General features: G+C 38.6%; 2 protein-coding genes across 2 annotated transcripts in view; both read left to right on the top strand.

Moving 5' to 3' along the window:
* RPS6KA3 (ribosomal protein S6 kinase A3) overlaps positions 1–14,963 on the top strand; it is a 74,512-nt gene extending 59,549 nt beyond the window's left edge. Inside the window, exons 16-22 of the mRNA XM_050332560.1 lie at positions 45–134; positions 4,398–4,556; positions 7,497–7,658; positions 7,854–7,930; positions 8,721–8,838; positions 9,586–9,726; positions 10,881–14,963. Of these exons, the coding sequence (XP_050188517.1) occupies positions 45–134; positions 4,398–4,556; positions 7,497–7,658; positions 7,854–7,930; positions 8,721–8,838; positions 9,586–9,726; positions 10,881–11,003 (870 nt within the window). The 3' untranslated portion in view covers positions 11,004–14,963. The remainder of the gene's footprint in view (positions 1–44; positions 135–4,397; positions 4,557–7,496; positions 7,659–7,853; positions 7,931–8,720; positions 8,839–9,585; positions 9,727–10,880) is intronic.
* A 1,614-nt stretch (positions 14,964–16,577) lies between these two features.
* Positions 16,578–25,359, top strand: EIF1AX (eukaryotic translation initiation factor 1A X-linked). Its single transcript, XM_050332572.1, has 7 exons — positions 16,578–16,741; positions 17,624–17,707; positions 19,362–19,465; positions 20,878–20,928; positions 22,118–22,199; positions 22,307–22,398; positions 24,013–25,359. Exons 1-7 carry the CDS (start codon positions 16,726–16,728, stop codon positions 24,016–24,018), a joined length of 435 nt encoding a protein of 144 aa, XP_050188529.1. The 5' UTR covers positions 16,578–16,725; the 3' UTR covers positions 24,019–25,359.
* The last annotated feature ends 2,608 nt before the right edge of the window (positions 25,360–27,967 follow it).

Below are 27,967 nucleotides of genomic sequence, written 5' to 3'. Positions count from 1 at the left end.
ATTCACAAAAAGAATTATACTTCTGTATCTATTTGCTCTTACAGATTATTGACAAGAGTAAAAGAGATCCAACAGAGGAGATTGAAATCCTGCTGCGCTATGGACAGCATCCAAATATTATTACCCTAAAAGATGTAAGTGGTGCTTTAGAGACATCCTCTAGTGTATTATAATTGTGTATCACTTTCTAATTTGAGAGATGACAAACCACATGTTTTAGATTTGTGTTCATGTTTTTCAGTATTTAAAAATAAAACAATGTCCCAATGCAATTTATTCAACAGTATCTAGGTTTTTTACAGGCATGTTTTCTTTTAAAGATGCTCATATTTTGGTACAACATAATCCTAAAGAGTCAAATAACTCATCCTTCATAAATGCTAGCACAAGAATAAGTCATTTGACATTGGCGGTATTTTTAAAGCAACAAGCAAGTTTTTTATTGCTTATTTAACTTTGAATCTGCTTTTGTCTACATTAATCAAAGGCAATTTTAATGTACATTATTATATAACTAAGGACTCACTGTTAGCACAGTACTCGAAGTAATTTTCATGGACAGTAGCAAGTATTACTCAATAGTAGACAAAATCTTTCCATATTCATGGTTGTCACTCTTTTTTACCTAGTATCTTTGTCTGGTCTTTGTATGGAACACTATCTAGCTATTTTTACTTTGCTATTTGCTCTGACCGTAGAAATGCTCTGACCATAAAAAGCAGGGAATAGCATAAGTTGGGAGGTAGAGGTTTTTCATAGTAAACAGTAGATTCTGATGATCTAACAGAAAAAGAAAGTTGTCTTTCTCCCCTTGATTATTCATTAAAGAGGATTAAAAATTAAAAAGGCATATGCTTAATGACTTTCTTAGAGTGCAGGAAAATATTCTGGTTCCCCCAAACCAAACCTCAAGCAAAACAGCAAACCATTTCCTGGAAGCTGAGCTCAGCTGAAGGGAGATTATCAGACATTTCAAAGTCATTAAAACAATAACTCATAAATACTGTGGAGATGAGCACTAGAGAACTCTGCATGAAGTTCTTCTACTATAATCTGTCTTCACCTTATCAATATCCTACAGTTTGGCCCTTTCTTGGATGAACAAAATAAGGCAGATATACAGGGGAGCCCACCATGGAACTTTCCTTACTGCAGGCTGGATACCATAATTGCAGTCCCACTTTCTGTTCTGCTTCATGCAGACAATAAAGCAACTGTGCTAAACAGAACCTGCATCAGCATTCATGTTGCTCTTAGTGCTGCATGCTGGCTCGTGTGTTACTTTAAGTCGTAATAGAGGTTATGTTATTTAAGTGGGAAGGCAAACATAAGAATGTGGGCACTTACCTGAACTTTAGCTTTATGAATATTTTACACTGAGAACAGAGAAATCCAGGCAGCCTTGAACAGTTGCCATATATGCTGAACTATTTTACTTTGTAATTAATTTTTTATCACCATCAGTCATCTTTCAGCAGGAACCATCTTTCATACACAGCATCAGCAATACACAAATAGGAGACTGCAAAAAAAAATAAAAATAAAAGCCTTAAGCCCAAAGAGAAAGAAAGACAGCAGGCTGTGATTCTCTGTCACTTCAGCTTCAGATCAGTTCCCCAAGCAGACATTATGAATGGTGTAGGATTCATATATAATAAAAACTTGTATAATATCCAATACCATAAGAATTTAACATTAAGTTTTCATTGTCCTGAATCTGTAGATCCATGGGGCAGATTGCTCGCATATCCCACAGTATAGTGGTGTGCTATTGCAACTTTCAGAGGAGACAATAAGAAGTGTTTTTCCTTCAGGTCTCAAACTTGAGCACCATGTCTCATTATAAAAATAAAACTCATTGTTGATTTGCTCCATTTTTCATTCAGTTCTGCATCAAATCTTAAATGCTTCTATTCTGAAAAGCCAAAATAAAACATTTCAGCATGTAAGTGCCTGTCTGTGGAAATAATTATTCTGCAAGAAATAGTTTCTTTTCTTCTATTTCAAGAAGAAATGCAGTAATACTGGAATTAAGCTTAAGATGGAAATTTTAATTCTTGTTCAGCCTTTTTATGTTATTTAATTCTGTAGGTGTTTGGATTGAAACAATGGATATTCAAAAGACCAAATTATTTCTGCAGTGCACAGTCCTCTGGGGTTTTCCTTCTGATTGTTATCAGTGGTCTTTTTCAGTTGCACAGTATATAAACAAAAGAAGGAGCTATATTGTGCTAACTCAGATGTCCTTCTTATCCAATATCCTGCCCCTGACAGAGGCCATTAGTGGATGCCTAGGAAACAGTGTAAGAACAGAGGAAGCACACAGCTTCCAACAAAACATTACCTAGAAACTTCCTGTGCCAGGCCATTATATGTATGTATTTTAATGTATTAGTTACTGTGCTGTAGCAACACTTTTGTACTGTTTTGAGTTATTTAAAGCATTGTTTGAAGAATCTTTTCCGATGCATTTTAGAAACTTGAGTATATCCAGTCTTCCTGTCCAAGTGCTTATTTATGAGTTAAAAAACCGCCTCGCTATATATATGTAAAATCTTACTTCACTTTGCAAGAACCTTGTTTCCTTTCTCCATTAAATTTTATGTGCCTACATTTGTTTCTCACTGTAGTTTCTTCCACTTTGCCTGGCAGAGAAGACATACCAACTGATCTTTGGCTTGTGCCCAGAGTAAATTTAAAAAGTAGGGTCACATTTATGATCTTAATATAATACTGTGCACCTGACTGTGAAGAAAACTTCAGCAGTATTTATTCAGTGCAAACAACTAAGTTGATAATACCATTAGAGGCATGGGGGCGAGGGGAGTGGTTTGTTTGGGGTGAGTTACTTGTGGGCTTTTTTGGCAGGCAGACAGGACTGGCAGATAAAATAATAACCAAATGCAGATTTTGCTTGAATGCCTTCTGCAGTGCTGTGTGTGCTCTGTCTGTCAAATGAAATAAGCTTATTTCCTTATGTTATACTAAGATTACAGAAAGCATGCTTATTAAAAAAATATCCAATCTAGTATCTAGAATTAGGTAATTCTGTTTTTCAGTACTGTGTAATGTGTAAAGTCTTAATACAAACACATTCAGAAGATCAGTCATATTTTGTGGAGGAAAATTTCTGTTGAATGATAACACAGAAACCCACCATGTCTTCCTCTCCTTAAGATCATGAGCATGTAAAGCCTGCAGAATTATTTCTTTAACATTCTTTCTCGTTTTTTTTTTCATTTGGTGAGAAAATAAATCCTTTTAGTATAGTTAAGAGCACAAAAATTTTGAAGCTTAGAACTTTTGTAGCATATATTTCCCAGGGATTTTCATGGGAAATAAGTAAATGGGGATGAAAACCTTTATCCTCTTTTCTGTTATTTAGCTGATATCTATTCCCAGATTTATTTTAGTACAACTTGGATAATTGTTTCTACTTAAACTAGTTCGAATTTCAAATGTTTTACTGAAGAAAATAATGTCAACATCACCACAAAAAAATAGGTTGAAATGATAATAGGGAACAGAGCCTGTAAAAGTTTTCACCCAATCAGGAATCAGTTCTGGATGGGTGGTTTGAGCTGAGCCAAGGCCAGGTTGGATGGGGCTTTGAGCAACCTGAAAGGTATCCCTGCCCATGGCAGGGGGGTTGGAACAAAAGGATCTTTAAGGTCCACCATTCCATGGAAGTGCAACTGAAATGAAATGCTCAAGGAGATACCTAAAAATATGTTTGGCTATTACTCAGTCTGTAGCGCCCCCTGGCGATAATATAAAATAAATCCCAACTACTGCTTCCCTGGAACATAAAAGCCATGAAAAAATTAAACCATTTTCCATAACTAGAAGTAAGGGCTAAAATATGCATATTTTATAAATTTTAGACTTCTATATAGGCTTTATGTGCTTTGTATGCATTCACTTCAGTGTTCACAGAGGCTATTTGAGGTAAACTGCCTTTTTTTTTTTTGCTCACTGTTCAGCTGGAATGATCTCTGTTCACATTTGTAATTTGGTGCAATAATTGCTGCTAGAATTATCTCTGCCTTAATTAGACTAGCTTCCATTTTCTACTACTTAATTTCTCTTGTGTCTAGTTTAATTTTGTTTCAGTAAAACTGTTGGTGGAAAGCTACATGTTAATCATCCTTTTTTGTCTTTAAACACGTACATGTCAGTATTTTTATGTTGTTTCATTACTATACTGCCTTTCTGTAGAGGGTTTTGTGTTCATTTCTGAAGATGAACCACGTTTGGATAGTGTGTGGGTTGAGAAATGCGGGAAAATAATCAAAGAAAACAGTTTGTGGACACACCTGCACTATCTCTGAGCATTTCACAGGAAGACAGCAGAGAACAAACATTTTGAAGTTTACATATTTATGTACTTTTTGCAGGTGTATGATGATGGAAAATATGTATATGTAGTAACAGAACTGATGAAGGGAGGAGAACTGCTGGATAAAATTCTTAGGCAGAAATTTTTCTCCGAACGGGAAGCCAGCGCTGTTCTGTTCACAATAACAAAAACGGTGGAATATCTCCATGCACAAGGGGTAAGTTTTCATCTGGGACAAAATGTTTGTAGTTGTTAATATTCTTCTCTTTCAGAAGCATAAATTCATATCTTGGTACATTCTTCTGTGTGGTAATTAAGTAATTCTTTGTAAACAATTACATTGCAGCAGGAATTTGTGTTGAAATCAAAACATTCTTTATCACCTGTTTATGTGTTCAGATGACTGAGATGATGCAACTGTTTCTGTTGTTCTTCATGCAGTCTGTCAGCAGTTCTGTGGAATATGCAGACAGTGGCTAACAGAAAGGATATGAGAGGAAGAAAGTCCAGGAAGAAGTGCTAGGACCAGTGCTTTTGCTTAGCCATGGGACCTAATATAATTCTAATCTCGTCCTGTGATAGACCCTGAAAATTTATTTTCCACCTATCGCACTTGTAATTTCTTTGACTTCTTGGTTTTGAAGAACACTGTTTATGACTTGTAACTCCTGTGCCAAAGGGTCAGGAAGTTGTAGTAGACTCTTAGGAGACAGAAAATAGACACTTTTAGAAATTACTCTCGAAACAGAGGTAGTTCAAATATAGAGAAGGACAGTGTGACAATTGCATGGCAAGAATGACAAGTTGTGTTGCATTTTTAAGTAAAGAAGAAAAAGGGAATAGAGAAAAGGCAGAAAGTACAGGTGCAAGGAAAAGTCAAATTGCTCATACATGATGTTATTATCCAAGGAAAGATGCTTTGGAACACACAGTACTCAAATTATTTTAAGTAACAAATAACAATTCAGCCCACACTGTCATTTCTGAAAGCTGTTATTCCAGAAAACTTACGGTCAAAGTTATCTGGTATTTTATTCTGTGATTCATCACTTTCTCAATCACTTGCTCATGTGTGTGGTTTTGAGTCTGTGTGCACAGGACGAGAATCCTTGGCCAGCAGCATCCCTGGGAATTATGAACAAACTTTGATACCTTCTATATGGAAATACGGATAACAGAATAACAAATCATAACTTGGTTCGTTCTTGCCAAATGTGGCCAAAAGAGGCCCAGTGTCCTTGCATCAAGTAAAGGATTTTAGGAGCCTTTGTTTCTTTACCATAGACCTCTGTAAATATTGGCATTTTAACTTGTATTAGGCCACCTGCACTTTGGAACTTTGGCTTTTGGAAATTTTCAGGTCTTATGTTAAGTACATCTCCACATGAAAGATGGCCATATATGTAAACAGTGAGCACTTCAGTAGTCTAATTATAGTCTGGAAGAGTTCTTCCTGTCTTCAGTGGATTTTCCTGTTGTCACTCCTTTGGACTCTGGAGGAGCTCATTTGAATATGGCATTATGTAATATCTGGTTTGACAGACTCTGAATCTGTTCGCAGTCTCCATAACCCTTCCCAGAAGGAGTTTCCTCATGGACATTCATAGGATACTTTTGAACTGGAAAATTAGCTAAGTAAGGAATGAAATCCTCCTCTTCATCCATCTCTCACTCAAAGCATTCTAAAAGCATACAACAATTAAAGATTGGCACAATAGACATCACTACAACGATAAACAAGATAATATCAATATAACCTATACAATCTGGCATATTTTTTTAAAAATTTTATTTCTAAATATTTTCAAAATTTAATGCAGGAACATATTTATTATTTGACATAAACATTTTGATTGCTTGAGAATTAGCATATGCATTTGAACTAGACTGTTACACTTATTCTTCCCCCTACTTGAGAATTGCTGCCCCTTCTTCCAAAAAAAGCATAAAACTCAAGCAGACTAATTATAGAAACTGCCAAATCTGTGCTGCTTCTATTGCCCACTTTTTCCTTTCTACTCTTTTTAGAATCTATTTTAAAAAAAAAAAGAAGGATCAATGCTAATAAAACTGTGATTTTTTTTTTTCCTCTACCTCTTGGAGCAGTAAAGGATGTTTCACTTAGAGAAAAAGGTTTCTCATCTATTTGAACACCAAAAAACAAGGGCTATCAGGACCTGGTTCTCTTATACACTGATATCTAAAGCCAGGATGTTGCCCTTGACATCTACTGTTCCAAGTCAAATTCTTTATTATCATTTGTATATTTCAGCTTACAAGGTGCTTATTTCCATAATTTTGAGAATTTGTTGTGTTAAATCTGAGAATTGGAAAGTATTTGCAGGCTGAAAAAGTCTCTCCTAACTAGACTGTGTGTAATATGGCTTTGCAATGTGCAAGACCCTCTGCACTCTTTTACTTGTTAGCCTTATATTATTTACTTTCCTGAATCTCTACTCACCTTGGAGGAGTGTATAGAACTTGTGCTTTCTGCACATCCCTTACTTGCAGGAGTTTGGGACTATCTTCTTGTTCCAATGTGATTATCTTCTTTAAATATTTCACCACAGTCTCTTCTGTTCAGATTTAACCATGAAAAGCTGTGTTTGTTATTAATAAAACACACAGGACAATCAGGAAGATAAAGGCCTTCATGTTCCATTAAATATTTAAAGGAGGACATTTAGATCCCCCCACTGTTCTAGAGCTGTGTATACCCTTTCCTTTAGAGAGAGCAGACTCTGGAGGCTTTAGGCTATTTTGTCTTGTGAAGAAAATGTAACAGGTCATTACAGATGCCCGTGACTCCAAAAGACATTACTAGGCAAAGGTTCTGATTTAAAGAGCCTTGGAGGTGTGCATGTTTAAAAGGAATTTTGTGATTCAACCATTAGAACAAGACATCTAGAACCGTCAGTACAAATACATTAGGGAGGGGTGGGATGTCTGGAGGGAGTTTTATAGTTAAGAGTTTCCAAGTTAGAATTGTAGTATTCCAGGCACCACTAAGTATCAGAACCCTGCAGCTGATGGCACAAGCTGGAACTCTGGAAACCGAGGGGAGATTTGAAATTAAGTAGCAGAATTGCTAATTCTAACAGAAAGCTTTTCATGTGTTTAGCTTATTTTATTTAGCAGTTTGTTTTATTTTTTTCAGGTTGTTCACAGAGACCTGAAGCCTAGCAATATTCTTTATGTTGATGAATCTGGTAATCCAGAATCAATTCGAATTTGTGATTTTGGCTTTGCAAAACAACTGCGAGCAGAAAATGGTCTTCTGATGACTCCATGTTACACAGCAAATTTTGTTGCACCAGAGGTAAATAGCAGGATAGCTTATGTGCCTTGATTTATCTTTAAGGGACGTTTTTTACTAGTTAGATATTTTTTTCATCCTTGCATAACAAGTAGAATCGCTTTGTAAACACTAAAAATTTGAAATCTTACTATTTTTATGGTGTAATCAAAGCATTTCTGAGCAGGTTTTTCAGCAAAAAAAAATTGTCTTCCTCAGGTTTTAAAGAGGCAAGGTTATGATGCTGCATGTGACATATGGAGCCTTGGTGTTCTGCTTTATACCATGCTTACTGGGTAAGGGTAATTTAATTTTGCTTCCCTATAGAACAGCCAACCAATATAAAAAAAAAAGAATAAAAAATGTAGGTCCACTGTTGCATATACTTCTTTCAAAGCACTGATTAATCTCAACTTTGGGGTTGAGAATATGCTTTGCCTTTAGCAGAATCCAGATTTGCAGGGACTGATGTGAAAAATTCTTTGCTTCTTAACGTTTCATCCGTTTTAGGTGTTTAATTTCTGCTTAAAGGTGATTTAGGACCAAGAATTTGTCTCATGTGAAAATCAGAAGATCAGGCAGCATATATGTTGAAGAAAATATATGTTACAAATAAAATTGCAATGCATTAAAGCCTGATTGTGTGCAAAATTCAGCCACTGAATAGTTTGAAGTGATGCAGTTAGGATATAATGTGTGATAGAAAAGCATTTTATATGCAATAGAAATGAATTGTAGAAAATATAATGAAAACCAAATTCAAATATAGTACCACAAGTTCAAAAGATGTTTGGCAGATGCAATAGCAACTAGATTTATCTTTTCATGCTGGGTTATTAAGGTTGCCACTTTGGTGGGAAAATCTGCTTTTCAGACCGAACAGAGAGGCAATACACGCAGTCAGAACAGATCTGTAGTCTGTGCCATGTGTTTTAATGTGTTAAGAGTAATTTATTTTTATAACTGTTTGACTGTCTGTTGCCTATAATTATGCTGAACTCACTGAATCTTACAATCAGATTTATAATACCTATTGAGGTCTAGGTTATGGGAGTTTATTAACATTGAAATTGTTTGGTTAAATAGCTACACGCCTTTTGCAAATGGTCCTGATGACACCCCAGAGGAGATTTTGGCCCGAATAGGTAGTGGAAAGTTCTCTCTCAGTGGTGGTTATTGGAATACTGTTTCAGACACAGCTAAGGCAAGTATATTTCTTTTATCCTTTGGGGGATCAGGAATGGATTGCAATGTAAAATGGTGCTCATAATTTATATTTTATATCATATATGATTGGGTTTTGCCCCTTGTTATGTTCAAATACTGACCTCATCCCTTATGTGGCTGGAATTTTGTCTCCTGTTTTTGATCCTTTCGTGTTTCAAGGGTTACTTGCATGTAGGAGGAAAAGCAGGTGTGCCTTACCCTGTAGCAGTGAACAGCTGACCTCAGAAATACAGTGTATTTTATCAGTATTCACAACCATGCACAGTTACCCTGGTGAAAAATGCACTACTAAAGCTTCATGTGGAAGCATGACATTAAAAAATTGTACAGACAGTCTAAATCATGATAATGAAAACCACTGAAGTGTTATACTTTTTACTGTAAAAATATCGGACAACTTTTTTGAGAAGTACATCAAATACACCAAATAGACTCTAAACTTCAATGTGCAATATCCTTTATGCCCCTTCTATGTAGATGCTTAAAGTGCTAAAGTTTTCTTTATTTGTTTGGATACCTTCATTTTGTGTTACCAAGTTTCCATTAAGTCACATAATTAAAAGATACACTGTTAGCATTGCAGGGGTGATTTTTCATTTGTTTTAAACTGACATTATGAGCATATTTTTATACCTCTAAAATCTTCAGTTTGGAACTCTAATCTGTTTTAAAGCTGAAGTTTTACTGTTATTATTTGCATTGACCCTTTGTGTATTATTGACAGGACCTTGTTTCAAAAATGCTTCATGTTGACCCCCATCAAAGACTGACTGCAGCCCAAGTTCTTAGTCACCCCTGGATAGTTCACTGTGACCAGTTGCCTCAATACCAGCTGAACAGGCAGGATGCTCCCCATTTAGTGAAGGTAAGCAGATATTTTCAGATTGTTGTTTAGCCAAGAATAGTGTAAACAAAAGAGGGTTGTTTTGATTTTAAAGTTAGGGTAGCATGTGTTTCGTCTAAATACTATTTAGAAGTTGTTATGACTGTATGTTGCACTAAGCCCTAAAATGAACTTGTAATATGTAATAGGATTTAATGAGAAATCACAGGTAGTAAATCTAAAATATTTTAAAAATACTTTAATTTTACTGTGTTTGAAATCTATTGGACTGACTTAGACTCGAAAGGTTTAACTGTTAGGAAACCTGCATAAAGAAATCATTCTTCTGATGGTGAAAAATGTTGTCAGGTGACTATAGAGGAACTGAAAAAAAGCTTAGCTAATTTTACAGTTTCAGAGGAGGGTTAATTCTCAGTAACTAAAATAAAACAATATACTTTGTGTTCACAGTAAAAGCTGTGAAGAAGTCAAAAGGGCAGTGTTAATTACAATGGTATCATACTGTTCTGCAATCTGCCTGAAACGAGATCTGGGTTTGACTCTGAAATTTTTTCACTTTGAACAAGCAGAGGAAAATCAAAAATAACTGAATTCCACTTCTCTGTATTCCACCCTGTTTGCAGTCCTACACTCAAGAATCTCTTGTGCAACATAAAAGGGATCTGAAGAAGATAATTAACACTATCTCTGAGTCAGCTATTAGAAATTTCTAGCATCCAAAACCACAAGTGGAACGTGGGGAACGTTCTGATCCCATGGCTCGCAACTTTCTAACTTTTTTTTTAAATAAATCTTCATGTTCTGGATAATGTTGGTGATTTTATATATTTTGTTGGAAACTGAAATGGTAATATAAGTGATAAGCAGAGACAGCCTACTAATGGGATTTCATTTCCCAAGTATCTCACATAGCAGAAAAAAGATAATTTAGCAATCTAGCTTATACCTTCTGGTTTTGACTTTTTAAGCAATGTAAAACCATTCATTACCCTAAAAAACACTCACTTCTAACACTTCTGGTACTGGAGTAAAGCAGCAGTATGTTTCTGTTTTGTAGATGAAAATAGACAGGAACGTAAAACTTGTTCAGAGTCTCTGGCATTTAGCACTGTGTGTCTATGGTGTGTGCATCAGTCAGAAAATACTCTTACTGGTTTTTCCTCTCTACCCAACAGGGTGCAATGGCAGCAACTTACTCTGCTTTGAATCGTAATCAGTCACCAGTTTTGGAGCCAGTTGGCCGTTCTACTCTTGCTCAGAGGAGAGGTATAAAAAAAATTACCTCCACAGCCCTGTGAAATGACCTCAGCCAGACACTTGGTACCATGGCGTAAGATGATAGCACAAATCATGGCGACAGGTAGCACATATCTGACAGATACCTGCAAGCACACTCTGACCCAGCTGGTACCTATAATGCTGCTGCTCCTGCTGCTGCTACTGCTTTCATCTACTCTCGCTTTAAACTGTTGATGGCAAGTTACTGATCTCACTGGAGCCGCAAACAGAGTGACAAGTGGAAACAATGAAAATGATCATGTTCGCGACTGAATAAACCAGAAGAATTACAAATGCCACCTCTGTCAAAAATACACTGAATAAAGCACTCTGCACCACATAGCATTATTTTTATAAGGAATATTTTTTTTGTCCCCTGAAATATTCTTTGTTACAGGTAGAAATGGACAGTTTATGTTAAGCACTTAGCTTAAACAATCTGTTTATATTAGCACTATATACTTTGTGCCATCCAACATTTTGTATGTTTTTGTAAACAGTTCACAAGCAGTACATTTCCGTGCTGTTTTCTTTAATGTATACATGCCTTGTTTTACTTAGATATTATTAATCATTTTGACAATTAAGTCTGATTAAACAGTTCACCTGGATTAATCAGTATTGTTGGACAGCTCTAAAAGAAGCCTGACTGTTAAACAGCTATTGAATGTAATACTCTATGAATAAGTAGTTCTCCTCACCTATGTCTTTTCTGCATTTTTGTGTTTTTGACACCACGTCATGTTATGAAAATCAGGATACTGTTTATAGTACTCAAAATTCAAACAGTGGATCTCTCACCATACTATATATCCAATAGGTAATATAACCCAGAGAAAAGATAACTTGCTCTGTCTTTTGTTCCCCTTCCCCTTCCTTTTAGTCTGTCCCATCTAATCTCTGGACTCAGGAATCATTGCTAAATACTTTCTGATAGAGGACATTTCTATATTGTTGATTCTTGTAATCCATTGTTAATATTTTATCTCTATTCTATGACTTTTGTTTAAGCTGCAAAGGATTTGTTCATTGTTGGCATTACAGAAGAAAGGCAACATTGAAGATAAAGAAAAATGTTGTCCGCTAATAAGAAGAAACCTGTAAAAGTTTTAAACTGCATTCATTGCAAGTGCAAAACTGATGGATCTAATGTTCTGTCAGTTATTTTCTGCTAATTTTAATTGACATTAAAAGCAAAATGAGAGACCAGTCATACAGATCTGTTGGGTTAGAAAAGGGTCATTCTAATTTAGTGTGAATATAGTATTGTCCCAGTCAGGTAAGATAAAGCTGTTCAGAGTGAACATTCTCACTTTTCTGCAGATGGAAGCAAGTTTGTAATGAGGATGAAAGACTCTAAATACCAATATAAACTTCTAATACCCTTGGCCCCTTGGTGTTTAAAGTAATTAAAGGCGCATCTTGATGGCTGGTCTTGAAAGATCAAATTGCTCACATGAGAGAGCACTGGAATGTGTTTGAATTCAGTGTGTTCCACTCCACCAAAATTACATGCTGCATTAACTCCTTTCAGATATGAAAACAGCTTTTGGGAATTCAGCTTTAGTAAAATATGGATCTAGGTGAATGGCTTACATGAACAATGCAATTTAAAAACTAAAAGGTGCAATTTTTTGTTTTGTATAAGAAGGTATTTTCTTGGTTTAGTTGTATTAAATTTCTTTTATGATGATTAATTGGCTTGTTTCCCTGAAATCATCAGAGATTTGTTGAAAGGGAGAATCATCTGTGACACCACAGATTTGCTCTAAATGAATGGGAGTGCTTCTTCTACCAGAATTTCTGAGCTCCTAAGGGAACCTTCCTTTGTTAAACTTGAAAACAATCCTATTATTGCCCTTAAAAATCTGCTAAATATTTAATCCATGATATAATTTTGAAGGAATTGGTTTTATAAACAAGGATTCTTAAATTAGCATAGATCACAGAAATTTGAATACATGGCTCTTCCTAGCAATTAGTATTTTTCTCTTACTTGGTGCTCTAGCATTGATACTTGCTTTGTACAGATGCGTCTGTCCTTTCTTCAAGAGACATCTCTAACTAGAGGCAGAAAAAGACCATTTTTGGCAATTTTTTTTGACAGTGTCAGCAGTTCCAGAGGAATTTATTAAAACCTTACCTTTCAGAAAATGTATTTTCAGCTCTGTGAGCAATTTTAAGTCAGGCTTCTCAAAGCCTGGAAAATGTACCTTCTAGTGGCTTTTAAAGGTGTTAATCAGAAGATTGACATATCTAGTCAACAAACAGGATTTAAAACTGATACTGTTGAAATAAAGGGATGTCAATACTTGCCAGTGTGTCAATAAGAACAGTTCAGGAGGGAGTTTCTCCTCTGTTCAGTGTATATCTGTAGGTACCTGGCAAAGAACAGACCAAAAAGAGGAAGTGTTAAACTGCCTCACTATTGGCAATATCCATGTTAAAATAATTTAAAAGTACTTCCAGTAGTTTTATTGTAGCAGTATTTTGTTGTCCTCAAGCTCACTGACGATTAGCCAAATAGTGAAGCAAAGTTAACTCCTACATTTTATGTATCTACATTCTCAAGTGAGTTGTTAATTTAGTCTAGACTTGGCAGATGTTGCTATTGTGTCATGTATAGAGCAGCAGAGGATGAACCTTTTAAACTGTAGCAAAACAACTGGGGTTTAGCACACCCTAATTTGACTGCATTCAAGTCTAGACATTTTTAAGTTGCTTTCTAAACCAAGGTGTACAAGGTCTGCCTATTTTACAGGCAAGACATGGTTTTATGTACCTTACCTCCTGGTTCCATGTTCACAACTTCCACATTGATTATGTTTTTTAACTGCAGTTGTTAGAACCTATAGAGAAAATGAGATGATAGTTCTTTGAGTCGCAGCACCTTTCTACAAGAACGTGAGTGTATGAAACACTGTGTACATTCACTGCTGGACTGCTGCTTGGTCTGCAAGGTGTAGCAAGTGACTCAAGGGTGCAGAGACATAAAGGATAAAAAAAGGAGAACTGCAGATACAGGTGAATTTTCTGTATGTCAGCCATGGGTTTTTTTAATTTCTTTTAAGTGTGAAATTATAATTTACTGTGCTTGAGAGCATGAGGGAATGGAGCGAAAAGAATAGTTGCAATACTCATTAAATGCCATCTATATCTAGTAAGGGCAATGTTCTGTATTCATAATCACTATGACATTGAATGAATCTTATAGGGAGGTTTTCAAGAAAGTATTTAAAACTTTTTTCTAAAAAGACAAGGCCATAAGAAAATAGATTTATGTGTCTGGGATTTTTTTTGTGTGTGTTTCGCTTTTGTAAATGTGGTGTACCAACTAAAGCTGTGCTTTTCTATTATTGGAAGGAAAGGATTTAAAGTGTCCTGGCCCTTAGTAAGCAGCAATGGTTAATAGATGAATTTTCACTTATGAAAATTATGTAAATGATTAGCTTTATCTGATACTCTTGACCTAATCAAAGGGAAGGTGTACTTATGAGGGATGTAATTATTTTGCAACCTAGTTGGGGGGGAGTCTATTTCAACCGTTTTTAAAAAATTACAAAATCACAGATAAAATATTTTTCTACGATTCTATACAATCATCCTTTATACTAGTTTTCTCAGCATGGCATGTAAGTGAGTCTAAGGTACTGTTCCAGGAAATCAGTGGTATTGTACCTTATTCTAGACCATTAAAATAGCATCTGTTAGATGCTTGGCACTGCTGTCATAGACCTGAAATGCTAGTTTTAAAAAATAAAAAAAAATGTACTGAATACTTTAAATGATTGTTTTATTCAGAGTCTGATATAGAAAATGTTCAAATCATGTTATTAATGTGTAATTAAAACTGTTCCAGATGTAACTAGAGACAGTTCTGGAAAGTTATCATTGCTTGTTCTCCTGTCTAATGGCAGGTTTTGTAGTCTTCAAAAGAAATTGAAATTTCTACTATGAATAAACTTTCAAACATCTTAAAATGCTGGTTTGTTTAATTGTTTGTCCTGCCCAGTTATAAAAGTCATCATTTGTTCATCACTAACACAGAACTCTACCTTTACAGCGCACACAGTGTGCATTGCCAACCAGAAGGGCTTTTTAATAAAAAATTTAATTTTTTTATTTAATATAATGTTGCAGTGCTACCACGTGTTGGGTCAGCTAAAGAGGGAGCCAAAGGAAAAATACACATATACAGGAGATGCTTATAGATCTGATATATGATACAAGACCAAAGTGCAAGGATATTGTATTTTAATACCCTGTAAAGATCCCAGTCCAATCTAAACTAGCACTTAAAGGGAGGCTGCTAAATAATACCTGCAATGCCTGCATTGCTCTGGACATTGAAAATATAGGCATCTTTGATAGTTAATGAGCCTTTTAAATATTTGAAAAATGAAAATATATGCAGAAGCACTCTGTAAACAAGAGCCCATATTTTAGCAGTTCACACAACTTGGAAGCTTACTTACAGCTGTAATTAATTTTAGCCTTGCAACCCAGAGAATGTGGAAGATTTTCCAAAGTTTGCATAGTTTACATAAAATTACAGTAATTTTGACAGTGAGTTTATGAGGAATGTAACCAGAGGCCTTCCTCAGGTATCAAAGAAAGGTATCAGAGGATACGAAGAGGGGTTTGGTGACTTGTACAACAGAAGGTGAGGAGAGAGATGAAATTCACGCATGGGATCCAAGGTGTGCATTGCTGCTACCCTTTGCTCACACAAGGCTTTGCCCCACCTGTAAAAGCACCTTTAAATTAATTTACAAATAAACTGGATGATCTGTCAGCTTCAGGAAACTCTGCAAAGGAAGAAAGGGGGGCCGATATAACATAGATCCTGTTGTTATTATCTCCCCTTACTTTAGCCTTCCTTACCTTCATACCCACTCACTTTCAGAATGGTTTGGGTTGGAAGGGACTTTAAAGATCATCCAATTCCTGCCGTGGGCAGGGACACTTTCCTCTAGATCAGGTTGCTCAGAGCCCCATCCAACCTGGCCTTGGCCACCTCCAGGGATGGACACCCACAGCTTCCCTGGGCGACCTGTTCCAGTGTCTCACCATCCTCACAGCAAAGAATTTTTTCTTACTATCTAAGCTAAACCTACTCTCTTTCAATTTTAACCCATTCCCCCTTCTCCCGTCGCTACGTTCTCCCGCAAACAGCCTTGCCCCCTCTCTCCCGTGCGTCCCCCTCAGGTTCTGGGAGGGGCCGCGCTCCGGCCCGGCGGTGTGCGCGGTGTGCCCGGGCCGGCTGGGTGCGCGGTGTGCCCGGCTGTGTGCGCGGTGTCCCCGGCGGTGTGCGCGGTGTCCCCGGACCGGCGGTGTGCGCGGTGTCCCCGCGCCGGCTGTGTGCGCGGTGTCCCCGGCGGTGTGCGCGGTGTCCCCGGACCGGCGGTGTGCGCGGTGTCCCCGGGCCGGCTGTGTGCGCGCTGCCCGCTCCTCTCCTTTCCCCTGGGCTCCAGCCCCGGCCGCTCCGCCGTTCCGGCCCGGCCGTGTCCGCACCCGGGGCCGGGGCGGGAGTGCCGGGCGGTGCCGGGACCCCTCCGTGCCGCGGGGGGCGCTGTGGGCCCGGGGGCGCCGCGGCCGGAGCGCAGCGCACGAGCCCGCGCAGCGCCGGAGCCGCCCCCGCCGGTCCCGCCCGGAGCCGCCGCCGAGCCCGAACCGCCGCCCCCGCCGCTCCCCGCCCGCAGCCCCCGCCCGCAGCCCCTCCGCGGCGGAGCGCCCGGCGCCATGCCCAAGAATAAAGGTGAGGCGCCTGTCCGGCTGTGGGGCCCGCAGCGGCGAGGCCCGGCCCGGGCGCGACCGCGCAGGGCAGGCCAGGCCCGGGGGGGCCTCTCACGTGGGCGCCGCCGGGGCCCGGAGCCTTCGAGCAGGGCCGGACGGGCCCTCCCGCCCCCACGGAGGGTCCCCGGGCCCGTTCCCCCTGCCGGAGACCGCCGGGGCCCGGCCCGGAGCGGGAGGCCCTGCCCTGGGCTCGGTTGTCAAAGGCGGCCCTGCCCAGGAGGCGGCCGGGCCCTCGCTGGGCAGCGCCGGCGCCGCTGCTGCTGCCCCCCTAATCCCCCACCCGGAAAGGAAGAGCAGAAACTGCGAGGGGAAGGGAACGGCAGGTTTTTAACAGGGGGGCTGAAGTATGAGCTGATCTTGTACGTCTTCGTGAAGAGCATCTAGTGCTGTCGCCACGTGTGTGCCTTTTAAAAAGGGTAGCTGTACCTGGAGCATTAGCTTCCCCTTGAGTGTTTCAGGGATTTTAGCACCACGGTAACTCGGGTTATTCATCTGCTTCGTGATGGTTACGTGCGTCAGGTTATCCCACCATTATTTAGGAGGTGTGTGGTGGCAGGGATCACAGAAGCTGGAAATGGCCATCTTGTGGAAATCCTTGTTGAAGGCTGCTGTCACTCCAGAGCAACCAGGACATCTTGTACAGTGGAGACTCTATGTAACTACTCAGCTAAAAATTTAGACCTACAAATGTTAAAAGTAAGCAAAAAAAAATCTAGATTTGGACAGGACACTTGAAACAGCCATCTAGAGAACAAGCACAGAAAAATCTCCATAAGTCTGATTATTTCATTCACTATATTCAGACAGTAACACGTGCTTTTTCCTCCTCCCCCTTTTAATTTAGGCAAAGGAGGTAAAAACAGGCGACGAGGTAAGAATGAGAATGAATCAGAAAAAAGAGAACTGGTGTTCAAAGAAGATGGGCAAGGTGAGTTTTTAACTATAGTATGGCAGTGTCATTGTTTTCAGTCACGTACTATAAGTGACAGACATTGGAAGTTGATACACAAAACATCTGGATGACTGAGAAAAGTGAAGTTACTGTTATTGAATAAAGAGAGGTATTCTTATTGGGGTTGTATTTGAGTTCTAAATGACATAGAAGAAAGTAGGAAAAGGGAAATTTTAAATAGCTCCACTACTTAAGAATGAAGCTTGCCTCTCCTTGACCTCTCTGCGATGCTCTGTGTAAAACAGCACATAAGCATTCCCTAGAAGCCCCTTGAGTAGCTTTGGGCGAGGGGCTGTAAACAGCTGGCTTAGCAGATGTGGCCAGTACTTGTCTCTGGGATGCACAGTCCCACTTTCTGTTTTATACTGACTGTGATGTCTCTTGAATCCTTCAGTGTGCTCCCAAAGTCTGACCTGACAGAAAACCTCTCATGGTTTGGCTCCTGGGCTGAGAAGTCTCACAACTATTAAAACAGGAGCAGTAGGTCCTTGCTGGGCTGTTGTCAGGTGAAGGAAGCTGTAGGAGTGGAGGGTGATGATGACATTCCCCTCTGCCCTGCCTTTTGGTGACAGTGAGCTCACCTGCCTTTTGACTCGCCCTGTCTCTTGTGTCACACTCCTGTGGTCGCTCACATAATCCGAGTACTTTCCTAGTGACCGATTAATCAGTTGGTTGGTCAGAAGCATAGTCCTGACTGAAATCACTGTAAAAGAACTGAAACTGAACCAATTTCTGATATTCTGTGATGGCTGCAAGCAAAAGAGTTGATTTTGATGAACCTACAGAACTTAAAATCCTTTTCAACTCCCAAGCAAAATCCACTCAATGAATTATTCTGTTATGAATAGTCTCATGCTTGTTGGACTATCGTACTTGTGCTAAGGGAAAGATTTTAGAATGTTGAGATACAGCTCTGGCTAACTGAGAGAATCTTTTCCCTGGCAAATATGGGTGATCAGTTCATGTTAACTTTGTAACTTACAAGCATCATCATCATCATATAATAATAATATTACAAGCTTTATTCCTTTTCGTTAAATCATAATACATTATGCTCCAAAGTTCAATAATGTGTGTGAAGTTCTCCAGTAGTCATTTCTGGAACTTGGTGAGGGAGGAGATGAAATAACACCCTGAGGGACTGAGGATAGGTGTTGGAGAGATGCTTCGTAGATTTCAGCTGAAGTCTGGTAGTTGACAGCAGTGAGATTTTGTCAGGACAGGTGCTGTGATGCCATCATAAACTTTCAAACTCTAAGTGTGACTCAGTAGCTCTGAAAATTATTTATAAGTAAGTGTTTCAGAGGGAACAAAAGCATGGATGCAGACAGTATGAGCAGTCTTCGAAAATATTGACATTAACAGTGGCACAAAAACTGTGAGACATTCAACAGCCTGTGTGGCTGCTCAAAGCTCCTCTCAGCTGTTCATGTTTTGACTAAAATTTTGGTTACAATGTCAAAAGCTATTGGATGCATCATGAAACTGGATTTGTTTAGAAGTTTTGCTCAGTGGTGCTTTGGGATGTGGTAGACTCAGCGGTGCTGGGTTCAGGCTTGGACTTGCTGATCTTACAAGTCTTTTCTGACCTAAATGATTGTATGTTTTTATATGTTACCATCTCTTTCAGAATATGCCCAGGTGATCAAGATGTTAGGCAATGGAAGACTGGAGGCATTATGTTTTGATGGTGTGAAGAGGTTATGTCATATTAGAGGGAAGCTAAGAAAAAAGGTAATTCTGAAGCATTGCAATAGGGAACAGTGACTTTATGCATGCTGTGTAATTGTAAAAATTTACATACGTAGCTCGTTACAAAAATTAGTATTTCTACTGCACTTAATACCTTAAATATTTTTTTGGTAGTAAGCTAGTTTATCTTTCTGTTTCTCTTGCCAGCACAAGAGTAGGTCGTGTTTGGCTTTATTGAAGCTCGTAGTTGAAGGGCTGCCTTTGGATGAGTGTATTTCAGAGGAGGGGGGTTTGGCTGCTTATCAAATACTAGCTTTTGTATTCTAGAAATTCTGTTTAGAAACCCATGTTCTGTCTCATACTAGATCAGCACGTAGCTTAGCAGTAGAACTTCTATAAAATGAAGATTGACACCCAGCATAAGAAAAAAAGAGGTGTAAGAGACTTGTCCCAAGCCACCTTTGTTATGTGCTATTTCCCAAGACCAATAAGAATCAGGGTTTGAGACCCTACTTAGTCTGATCTGTGGAGGAACCGAATGATTACCATCTTCTCACAGGGTGACTTACCTGGGAGTAGTTCAATAAGGGCAGTTCAGGAATGTTTTTTTATAGCTTCCCACAGGCACCTCAGGTGCCATCATTTCATTGTCCACTTCAGCAGCTCCCAAAACACTTCTGTGCAAAGCTGATCAGCAAAGATTTACCTTTGGGGCAGTCAAGTGTATGTGTTTATGTTCTTGGAGACGATGAATGCACATGTCTTGCTATCGGTGTGAGCAGTGCAACAGCTGCCTGCAATAAACTGTTGAAGGTAGTGGAGAATGTGCATAAATAAACACTAAGTGCTGCAGAATTAACTTCTTGCTACAGAAAGCATCACTTATCTATTCCCCATGTCTAAAAGAAAGGAAATCTCAGCTAAAAATGTGTTTGATCTCCAAAAAAATCAGCTCCAAAAGCTGATGTGGGACAGAACCATTTTGTGCATTTAAATTAGCACGTCCTGTTTTGCAGACTTTTGATTAACATAGTTTCTGGAAACAGCTGTGTGCTCTTCACTGTGCTTGTCCATCACCCCCTTCATCAGGTTTTGCTCTGAGTTTTGCCCTTGTGGAGCTCAGTTCACAGAATGGTGGCTTGATGCATTATTTCTGTTTTCTCAGAAGTTAAGGCTTAGTAACCACTCTGTTGGCCAGAAGCTCTTCAGAGAAGTTGGATGTACCTTGTAATAGTTCTGTAACATATAAAAGAATGTAACTATGAGTACTTTATGACCTCAGTTTTGCTGTTAAAATACGAAATTGGATATTTCCAGCTTACTGGTTAGAAAGTGAGGGTGGTGGCTGTAAGTGATGTTTCATGTCTCTCAGCAGATGTAAATGTACTACTTGCTTCTTGTGTTGCACAAGAGAAGTTGAATTGCTGTAACATGATGTATTTTTTCTCGTTCAGGTTTGGATAAATACATCTGATATTATATTGATTGGCTTAAGAGACTACCAGGTAAAAATTCAGTATAATTTGCCAATAAAGAGTGTCTTATAAGCAGCTTTATTTAATGTTAAACTGCAGCAGGTGTTGTGAGGAAATTCCCATCTTAATTTGTCTTTAGTTATGCTAAATCATGACTTTTAGTTCCCTTGTATTACAGAAGAATTGTAATGAGTAGGCAAATTCTGGTTCAGCTTGTTCTTCTAAATTGCACCCTGAGACTTTGTGAGTGGAGGTGCTTATTGTCATCACACCTGACCTTATTTTTTCCAGATATAGCTGTTTGATGCTTGGATCCTGTGATATAAAGGGAGAACGGGTCAAACACCAAACATTTTATTGTGATAATTGTAATTTTTGATAATCAGAATTTTGGAGCCTTGATGTTTAGGCTTTTACCTCAAGAGACAAATTGGTCAGGGATTAGTTTGTGCTTAAATGTCCAACTATGGAGTAGCATAATTTTATCTAATATCAATGGTAATGGAAAACAGTTGTCAGATTTTCATTTGGTAAATGCCCTTCATGTATGTTAGTGTTGTGTCTTCAGTTGAAATAAATTCTGCTCCTGAAATGTGCATTAGAGTTGTAAAACATTATAAGACACTGTCATTTACTGTATGTATTCAAGTACTTAAAACTAGGAATTTTTCATTTTGGCACTTTCTGATTGACTCCCAACCACCTCACTATGTGTGATCTCTGAAGAAAGGTTGATTTCAAAGGCATGAAACTGAACTTCTGAAATTGTCAGAAGTTCTCAATCGTCTCAAATTCTCATCTTGCTGCCCAGAGAAGTCGTGGAGCACCACCCCTGGCAGTGTTCAAGGCCAGGCTGGATGGGCATTGAGCAGCCTGGTCTAGTGGAAGGTGTCCCTGCCCTTGGCAGGGGTGTTGGAACGAGATGATCTTTAAGGTCCCTTCTGACGCCAAACCATTCTATGATTCTATAAATTACTTGTAATGGGAAAAACTTAGGTTCCTACCCAGAAGAAATGAAAATACTCCACAAGTGAGGATTTTCTGCTTAACATTTAAAGAAACTGGAGGGGAAGGAGGAACAAGATATTCTTCTATGAATAATATAGGTGTTACTCCACTGTAAATAATATAGTTGTTGTAAGTAACATAGTCTGCTGAGGTTAATAGATTTATTTTTGCTTCATAGATGACTAATGAATTCTAATAAATTCTTTTATAGGATAACAAGGCTGATGTTATTCTAAAGTACAATGCAGATGAAGCCAGAAGTCTGAAAGCATACGGGGAGCTTCCAGAACATGGTAAAAACCTTTTCACTTCAAATTGGAAGTTCATATTGGACAAGAATATTCAGTCTATCTTGACATGGTGTGAGTGCACTCCTGAACTTCTCTAAATTCCTTTTTAGCCAAAATCAATGAAACAGACACATTCGGTCCTGGAGATGATGATGAAATCCAGTTTGATGATATTGGGGATGATGATGAAGATATTGATGATGTAAGTAGTAAATGTGTATTTTGTGTCATTTTTGACAATATGGTGGTGTTCCTTGTTTCGTAGGCAGTAAAATAACACACTGGTGTTTTGAATAGGGACTGCTTCAGGTGAAGGTATTCACCACTCACAGTGGTGAGGTGAATGCCAGCTTTCTGTTCTTCTGTCCTGTCCTACAAGCATTCCCCAGCTGACCTCTAAGCACACAGTACACTTAGTGACATGTTGTTAAAACACACATGGAGAGCAGTCTTCTCATTACCCTGAAGATGCCTAAAGGATAATCGAAGTTGTTTGACCCCCAAATTCCTCTGTAGGTTTAACAACCTTACTGTCTAATCAGAACTGCAGAAATAACTGAGGCATTCATGTTTCTTAAAAAACAAAGGCTTTAGTTATCCATTTTTGTTTACATAAAAATAATAAAAAGCTGCATTTTAATAGTTTCTAATGTTAACCATAGTCTTGAGTTTACAGATTGTGGCAATCACTTGTTACTGCTGATCACTCCATAGTAACTGGCCATGCACACTCTGAAATGTTAGTAATAAAATTGCTGTGATTCAGATTTTATAGTAAATTGCAGAAGTAGGATCTGCTGTGCAGCGTTTTCTAACGTGATGCACTTTATTTACAGTTGAGAGATGAATGTGTGCAAGGTCAGCTGGCTGAGAGGATAAGTAGTAACTTACTGAGCCACTGAGTTAATTGGATAGACTGTTCTAAGCATATTATTATGTTTTAATTCTTCATCTTTTTAGTCCTCTCTCTCTTAGTTGATACTATGGCTAATTCTTTTAAAATGCTTACCTTATTTTGACTTTTTTGAGGTTCTCAGAATATGATGCATTAGAACAAATATTTTAAAACTATCAAAATCATCAGACTTTTGGCCTGCCAGTGACTGAGCTTACTGAAGATTTAGCTCACGGAAGCTAGAAAAACTTGATAGTATTGTGTGCTTTTAATAATGAAGTTAATTGTAAGGCATCAAAGTGATACGAAACTGCAGAAGAAATTTGCAAACTAATGGATCTGTGTGTGGAATATTGTATTTAAGTGAGCTATGATTGTTTTTAAGCTTTTGTCAGCTGTGCAGATAATATTAATATCATGCTTTAGGAAAGGAAAAGACATAAAGACAAAGTGTAAATAACCTCTCTGAGGGTCACCCTGGTGTACCTGGGATGAAGTGCAGATTCCAAGGTCATAGTTCAGGTGAAAAACTCTGTGGAATCTTTTATTTATTTTTTATGTCAGAAGAACGATAGAAGGTCACTACTCAGGGAATTGACCCTCAAACTTGGTTTATTTTTGTTTTTGAGAATCATTGGCTAATTTGTGTCTGTACTATTGATGCATAGTTGTATTGCAGATACTGTGGTTGTGCAGAATTGCTCCCCTGCATGACCAGAGTATTGTCACAGAGCTGTGGGGACATCAGTGGAGAGCGATTGTTCACATGTTTTAGAAAACAGGATGTGAGCTGAGGCAAAATCAGGACTGTACTAAATTCGGGAAGACTCCTGTTGAACTGTAAAAGTAACTTAAAGAAAGAGTTGCTTGATGAAAAATGCACTTGCATTAGATAAATGACGTGGTGTTTTTGCTTTTCAGATCTAATTTGAAACAGAGGTTTACATTCCGACTTTTTTCCTCCAAGGATTGTTCTACATTGATACTTCGATTATTTTTTGGGTGAAGTCCCTTGCTTTTAAGAGAACCGAAAATTCCTGGTAAAGAGTGTAGTTTGTTACATCAAAAGGATTTATTTTCAATGTTTGTTTTAAAGTATTTATATTTCTTTAGAAATGGATAATGCTGGATTATCACAAAGGTTCAGTGACACACCACAAATATTTTGTCTCTTCACCAATTAGAGCTTTTACCTCTGGATGTAAGTGACATACAGTGACATGGGCTGTAAAAGACTGCATTTTTCCCTCTTCTGCTTTCATCACTACAATTCCAGTTAAACTTGTATTTTGAAATAAAAAAATGTTTACCCTGTAATTATCATTAAAGACAAATACCCAGTTCAGATTAGTATCGAATCATACTATGCAGTGTCTGTCCTTATACCCCTTGCCTTGATGTTACCTTTAAAAAAGATTTTGATAATATAAAAGGAAGGCAGAAATCTGCATTTAAACTCATAATGCTCGATGAATCTGCTTTTCATGTCTAGTAGCATGCTGCTATTTTTATACTGATTTTGATAATTAAAAACACTCATTATTTCAGAGGTGTAAATTTTCCACGGTGGAGGGAGGGGTAGGGGAGGAGGAAGGATAAAAAGTGAGCAGCATCTCAAAATTTCGCAGTTTTTTGGGAACTGCGGTTCGTGCTGAGGCCGAGCTGTAGTTGCAGACGATGAACACTGGGTGGCGCCCGACTGAACAGCGAGACACGAATGCGACACGTTCCCGGTCGGGTTTGTGCTGAAAAATACATAAAACAGGTTTTCCCCAAAGTGAACGCCTAACACTCTCGATATGGTAAACATGTAGAATATTTTTACATTATATAAAGGGTTATGTTAAGAGTAGAGTTTTATTTTAATCTGAAATTCCATACATTGTAAGGTGCAACATAAAAGCTTACGTGAATGTTGAGCAACAATATAAATGGGAAAATAAATTTGTGTCAAAAGTAGGAAGAGAATCTTTTCATCCAGAATAAATCACTGAAGCAAACTACTGGAAAGATTCTTCTCCATCTTCAGACTGGAGGGATCAGTTGAGAAACTGAATAAAGAACTAACATCATCATGCAAATATTATTTTGTGGTAGCCTTAGTTTCTTTGTCTTCAATTATGTATTTAACAACTTTGAAAGCAGGCTAATGGAAAACTTCCTTTTGTGCCATAAAGATCTGATTCTTGACACTTGTATTCCTTATACAGTCTTTTTGGTATGATGTAAAGTGACTACCCCAATAGATAAAAACAAAATGACTTTAAATACGGAGTGGCCTCATTGCTTTACATGAGTTTTAAAGAGATTTAAACATCCAGAGCTTTTGTGAAAATGTCTTCCCTTTTACTTCTTTCTTTCATTATAGTGTCTTGTCTTCCTTACGTGGATCTGGTATCTTGCACTAGGAATAACATTTTCTTAGTATTAAGTAATTTTGCCCAATGTTTCATGGATTTTAAATATTAGTTGTAAAATCTTGCTAAATACTGAGGAAAAGATACTACACTACAGTGTTCTTATTCTACTGATCTTTAAGTATCAATTTATTGTCTTTGTATGCCTGTCAGGTTCACTTGTGAAGGAACAGAAATGCTCTGATATTCCAAGGTGAGGCTTATAAACCATTCCCACACTCATTGGTTTCCTCAACGTATTAAGCAGGCCTTTAACCTCTGAAAATGGTTAAAAGCTCTCTAAAAACTGATCTTGAGATCGAAGTGCAGAAGGTATCTGTTGTTCCAGCTGTACTAATGAAAAGGTTAATGATTGAATTGCAGTGCCTGTGTACTGAAGGTACAGATATTGTGGAAACTATACTTGCCCAAACCCATCTTGTGTGTGTGGGAAGAACGCAAAGTGCATGGTCAGTGCTAAGGAGAAACACAAATGTGCACACTGCTGCTGTAGGGAACTCACTTCACTGTACCAGAGACCTCCAGTGCAGCAGAGATTTAAGCTGTGGGTCAGGGATGAAGCTCTGTGCTTGTCAGAATTGGTTATGGTTTGTCCTGAGGTTCCTCACAATCTTATTGCTCCCAGGCTCGTGTCTGGCTCAACCTAAACTTTGAAGGTTTTAAGGAAATTTCCTATTTAACTGGTAATTTCTTAATAGTGCTCTGGCTCAGCACTGTCTGGTTTCTGCTTACATGCTGGGCTCTGATGCCTCCTTGGGTACACTTGGTCATCTTGTTTCTCCATCCACTGCTAAAGCTCCCTTCATAGTCCAGAGGGACTTTTATTGTCCCTCTTACCTCTCTTTTTTTTGGAGTGGAAAAACAGTTTGTACAAGTAGCTGTGTTTCCCACATCTCCATGCAGAGAACAGTGGTAGAACAGCAGCTGCGAGGTACAGGATTGCAAAATTGCTGACTCTAAAGCCATGAAAGGTGCTCCATCTGTAAGAGTATTTCCTAGATACATTTTCAGTAATTGTTTAACTTTGGGAACTGTTGCTAGATAGTATAGTGCACTTTATATCAGGTATAGTGCAAAATTGAAAGTAAGGATTCAAAAATTATTCTTCTGCAGCCAAAGTATAAACTTTGTGTTCGCTGTTTCCCACTTTGAGGTTTTCTCTGTGGTTAACATTTTGAAAAATTATTTTAATTCATTGTTCCAAATCTTCTTTGTCTCTTTACCTTATAATAGGGGCAGCCATGCATTTTCTTGGACAGGCCTAATTTTTTTCCCTGCTAATCTTTAGCAGATACAATCCAGATACAGTAGCTGAAAAAAGCACATGATTAAACAAAAGACACAACACTGCCATGCTGATCCGTGACACAGCCTCTTACGTTCCAGGTATGGTACCATATCATATGTACACACACCTCAAGTGGTGTACAGATGCAGCCTGCTCGAGGTGAGGCTGGCACAGGGATTGCTCTGCACCCTGGGCTGTGGCTACAGCTGGAAATGGGCCAGTGACAGAGGGTGCCGTGTTACTCCACGTGGTATCCAGCCGTGCTCCCGACCAGGTTCTTCACAATGAACAGGCAGGACTGGTGGCACATCTGCATGTGAAATAATGCAGGGACTGCTGCTCCCTGAGGCCCTCTGGCCCTAAGTCCTGTCTTCAGGTGAGTTGAGATGTCAGCTGTTCCTGCTGTTGAGCAAGCTCCAGTCTAATCCATAATTATTTCCTGTTCCTGAATTTGAATATCAAGGGACTTGAACTGTCATATGGTTTCCTGGAGGACTCAAACCTGGCTTTTCAGCTGTGGACACCATAGGTAGTTCGACCACTTTTTAGAAGAAGACTTAAAATTAAGTGGAGTCTTCTGGAAGATGTGTGGGACGAGGGAAGTATTATCTGAAATCACCCTGTAGTAGTCTGAGTGCAGTTTATTTGTCCCTTTAAACTTGAGGCCCGTTGCTGGTTTTTCTGAAGGTAGCTGTTGGCAATGCTTTCTCATTTTGATACAAAAATGAATCTTGAGAATTTATTTCTCGGACTGTGATTGCCCTTCCCTTTGCAGAAGGAGGGAGAAGAGGTAAGTAGGGAGGATGCCTTTGATTCGTTATATTTTGAATCACAGCAAGCAGGAGTCAGAGTTCCCATTGATTAATTCAGTTTATAGCTTGTGCTCTGCCTTGTCCATCAGATTTCATGCCAGAGATCAACATTGTGATTATAAAATGCCATCTCAACGAAATAAAGGAGCAAACTGAACATTGTGAGTACCTTCTTGGACTAATTCCAACTAGGAAGTAGGTACTAGCAGCAGGGAGCCACTAGAAGCATCTAAAGACTTGTTTCTCACTTTTAAGTGGGTGGTTGCTCCTGAGCCACACTTGGGATCCAAATGTTTTAATTCCACCAATTACATTTTCAGGACTATTGTTATATGCTTAGTGGGATAAAAAATACACAG

Source organism: Myiozetetes cayanensis, unplaced genomic scaffold (genome assembly GCF_022539395.1).
Source record: "Myiozetetes cayanensis isolate MyiCay16 unplaced genomic scaffold, myiCay2020 scf5-8, whole genome shotgun sequence".
Lineage (NCBI taxonomy): Eukaryota > Metazoa > Chordata > Aves > Passeriformes > Tyrannidae > Myiozetetes > Myiozetetes cayanensis.
The sequence above is the reverse complement of the archived record's forward strand: the minus strand, read 5'-3'. Positions and strand labels throughout refer to the sequence as shown.

Excerpts from the sequence above, each read along its gene's own strand:
- EIF1AX (XM_050332572.1), top strand. Across the intron at positions 17,708-19,361 it reads GTTCAAAGAAGATGGGCAAG|AATATGCCCAGGTGATCAAG; the intron begins GTGAGTTTTTAA and ends CATCTCTTTCAG. Across the intron at positions 20,929-22,117 it reads TTGGCTTAAGAGACTACCAG|GATAACAAGGCTGATGTTAT; the intron begins GTAAAAATTCAG and ends ATTCTTTTATAG.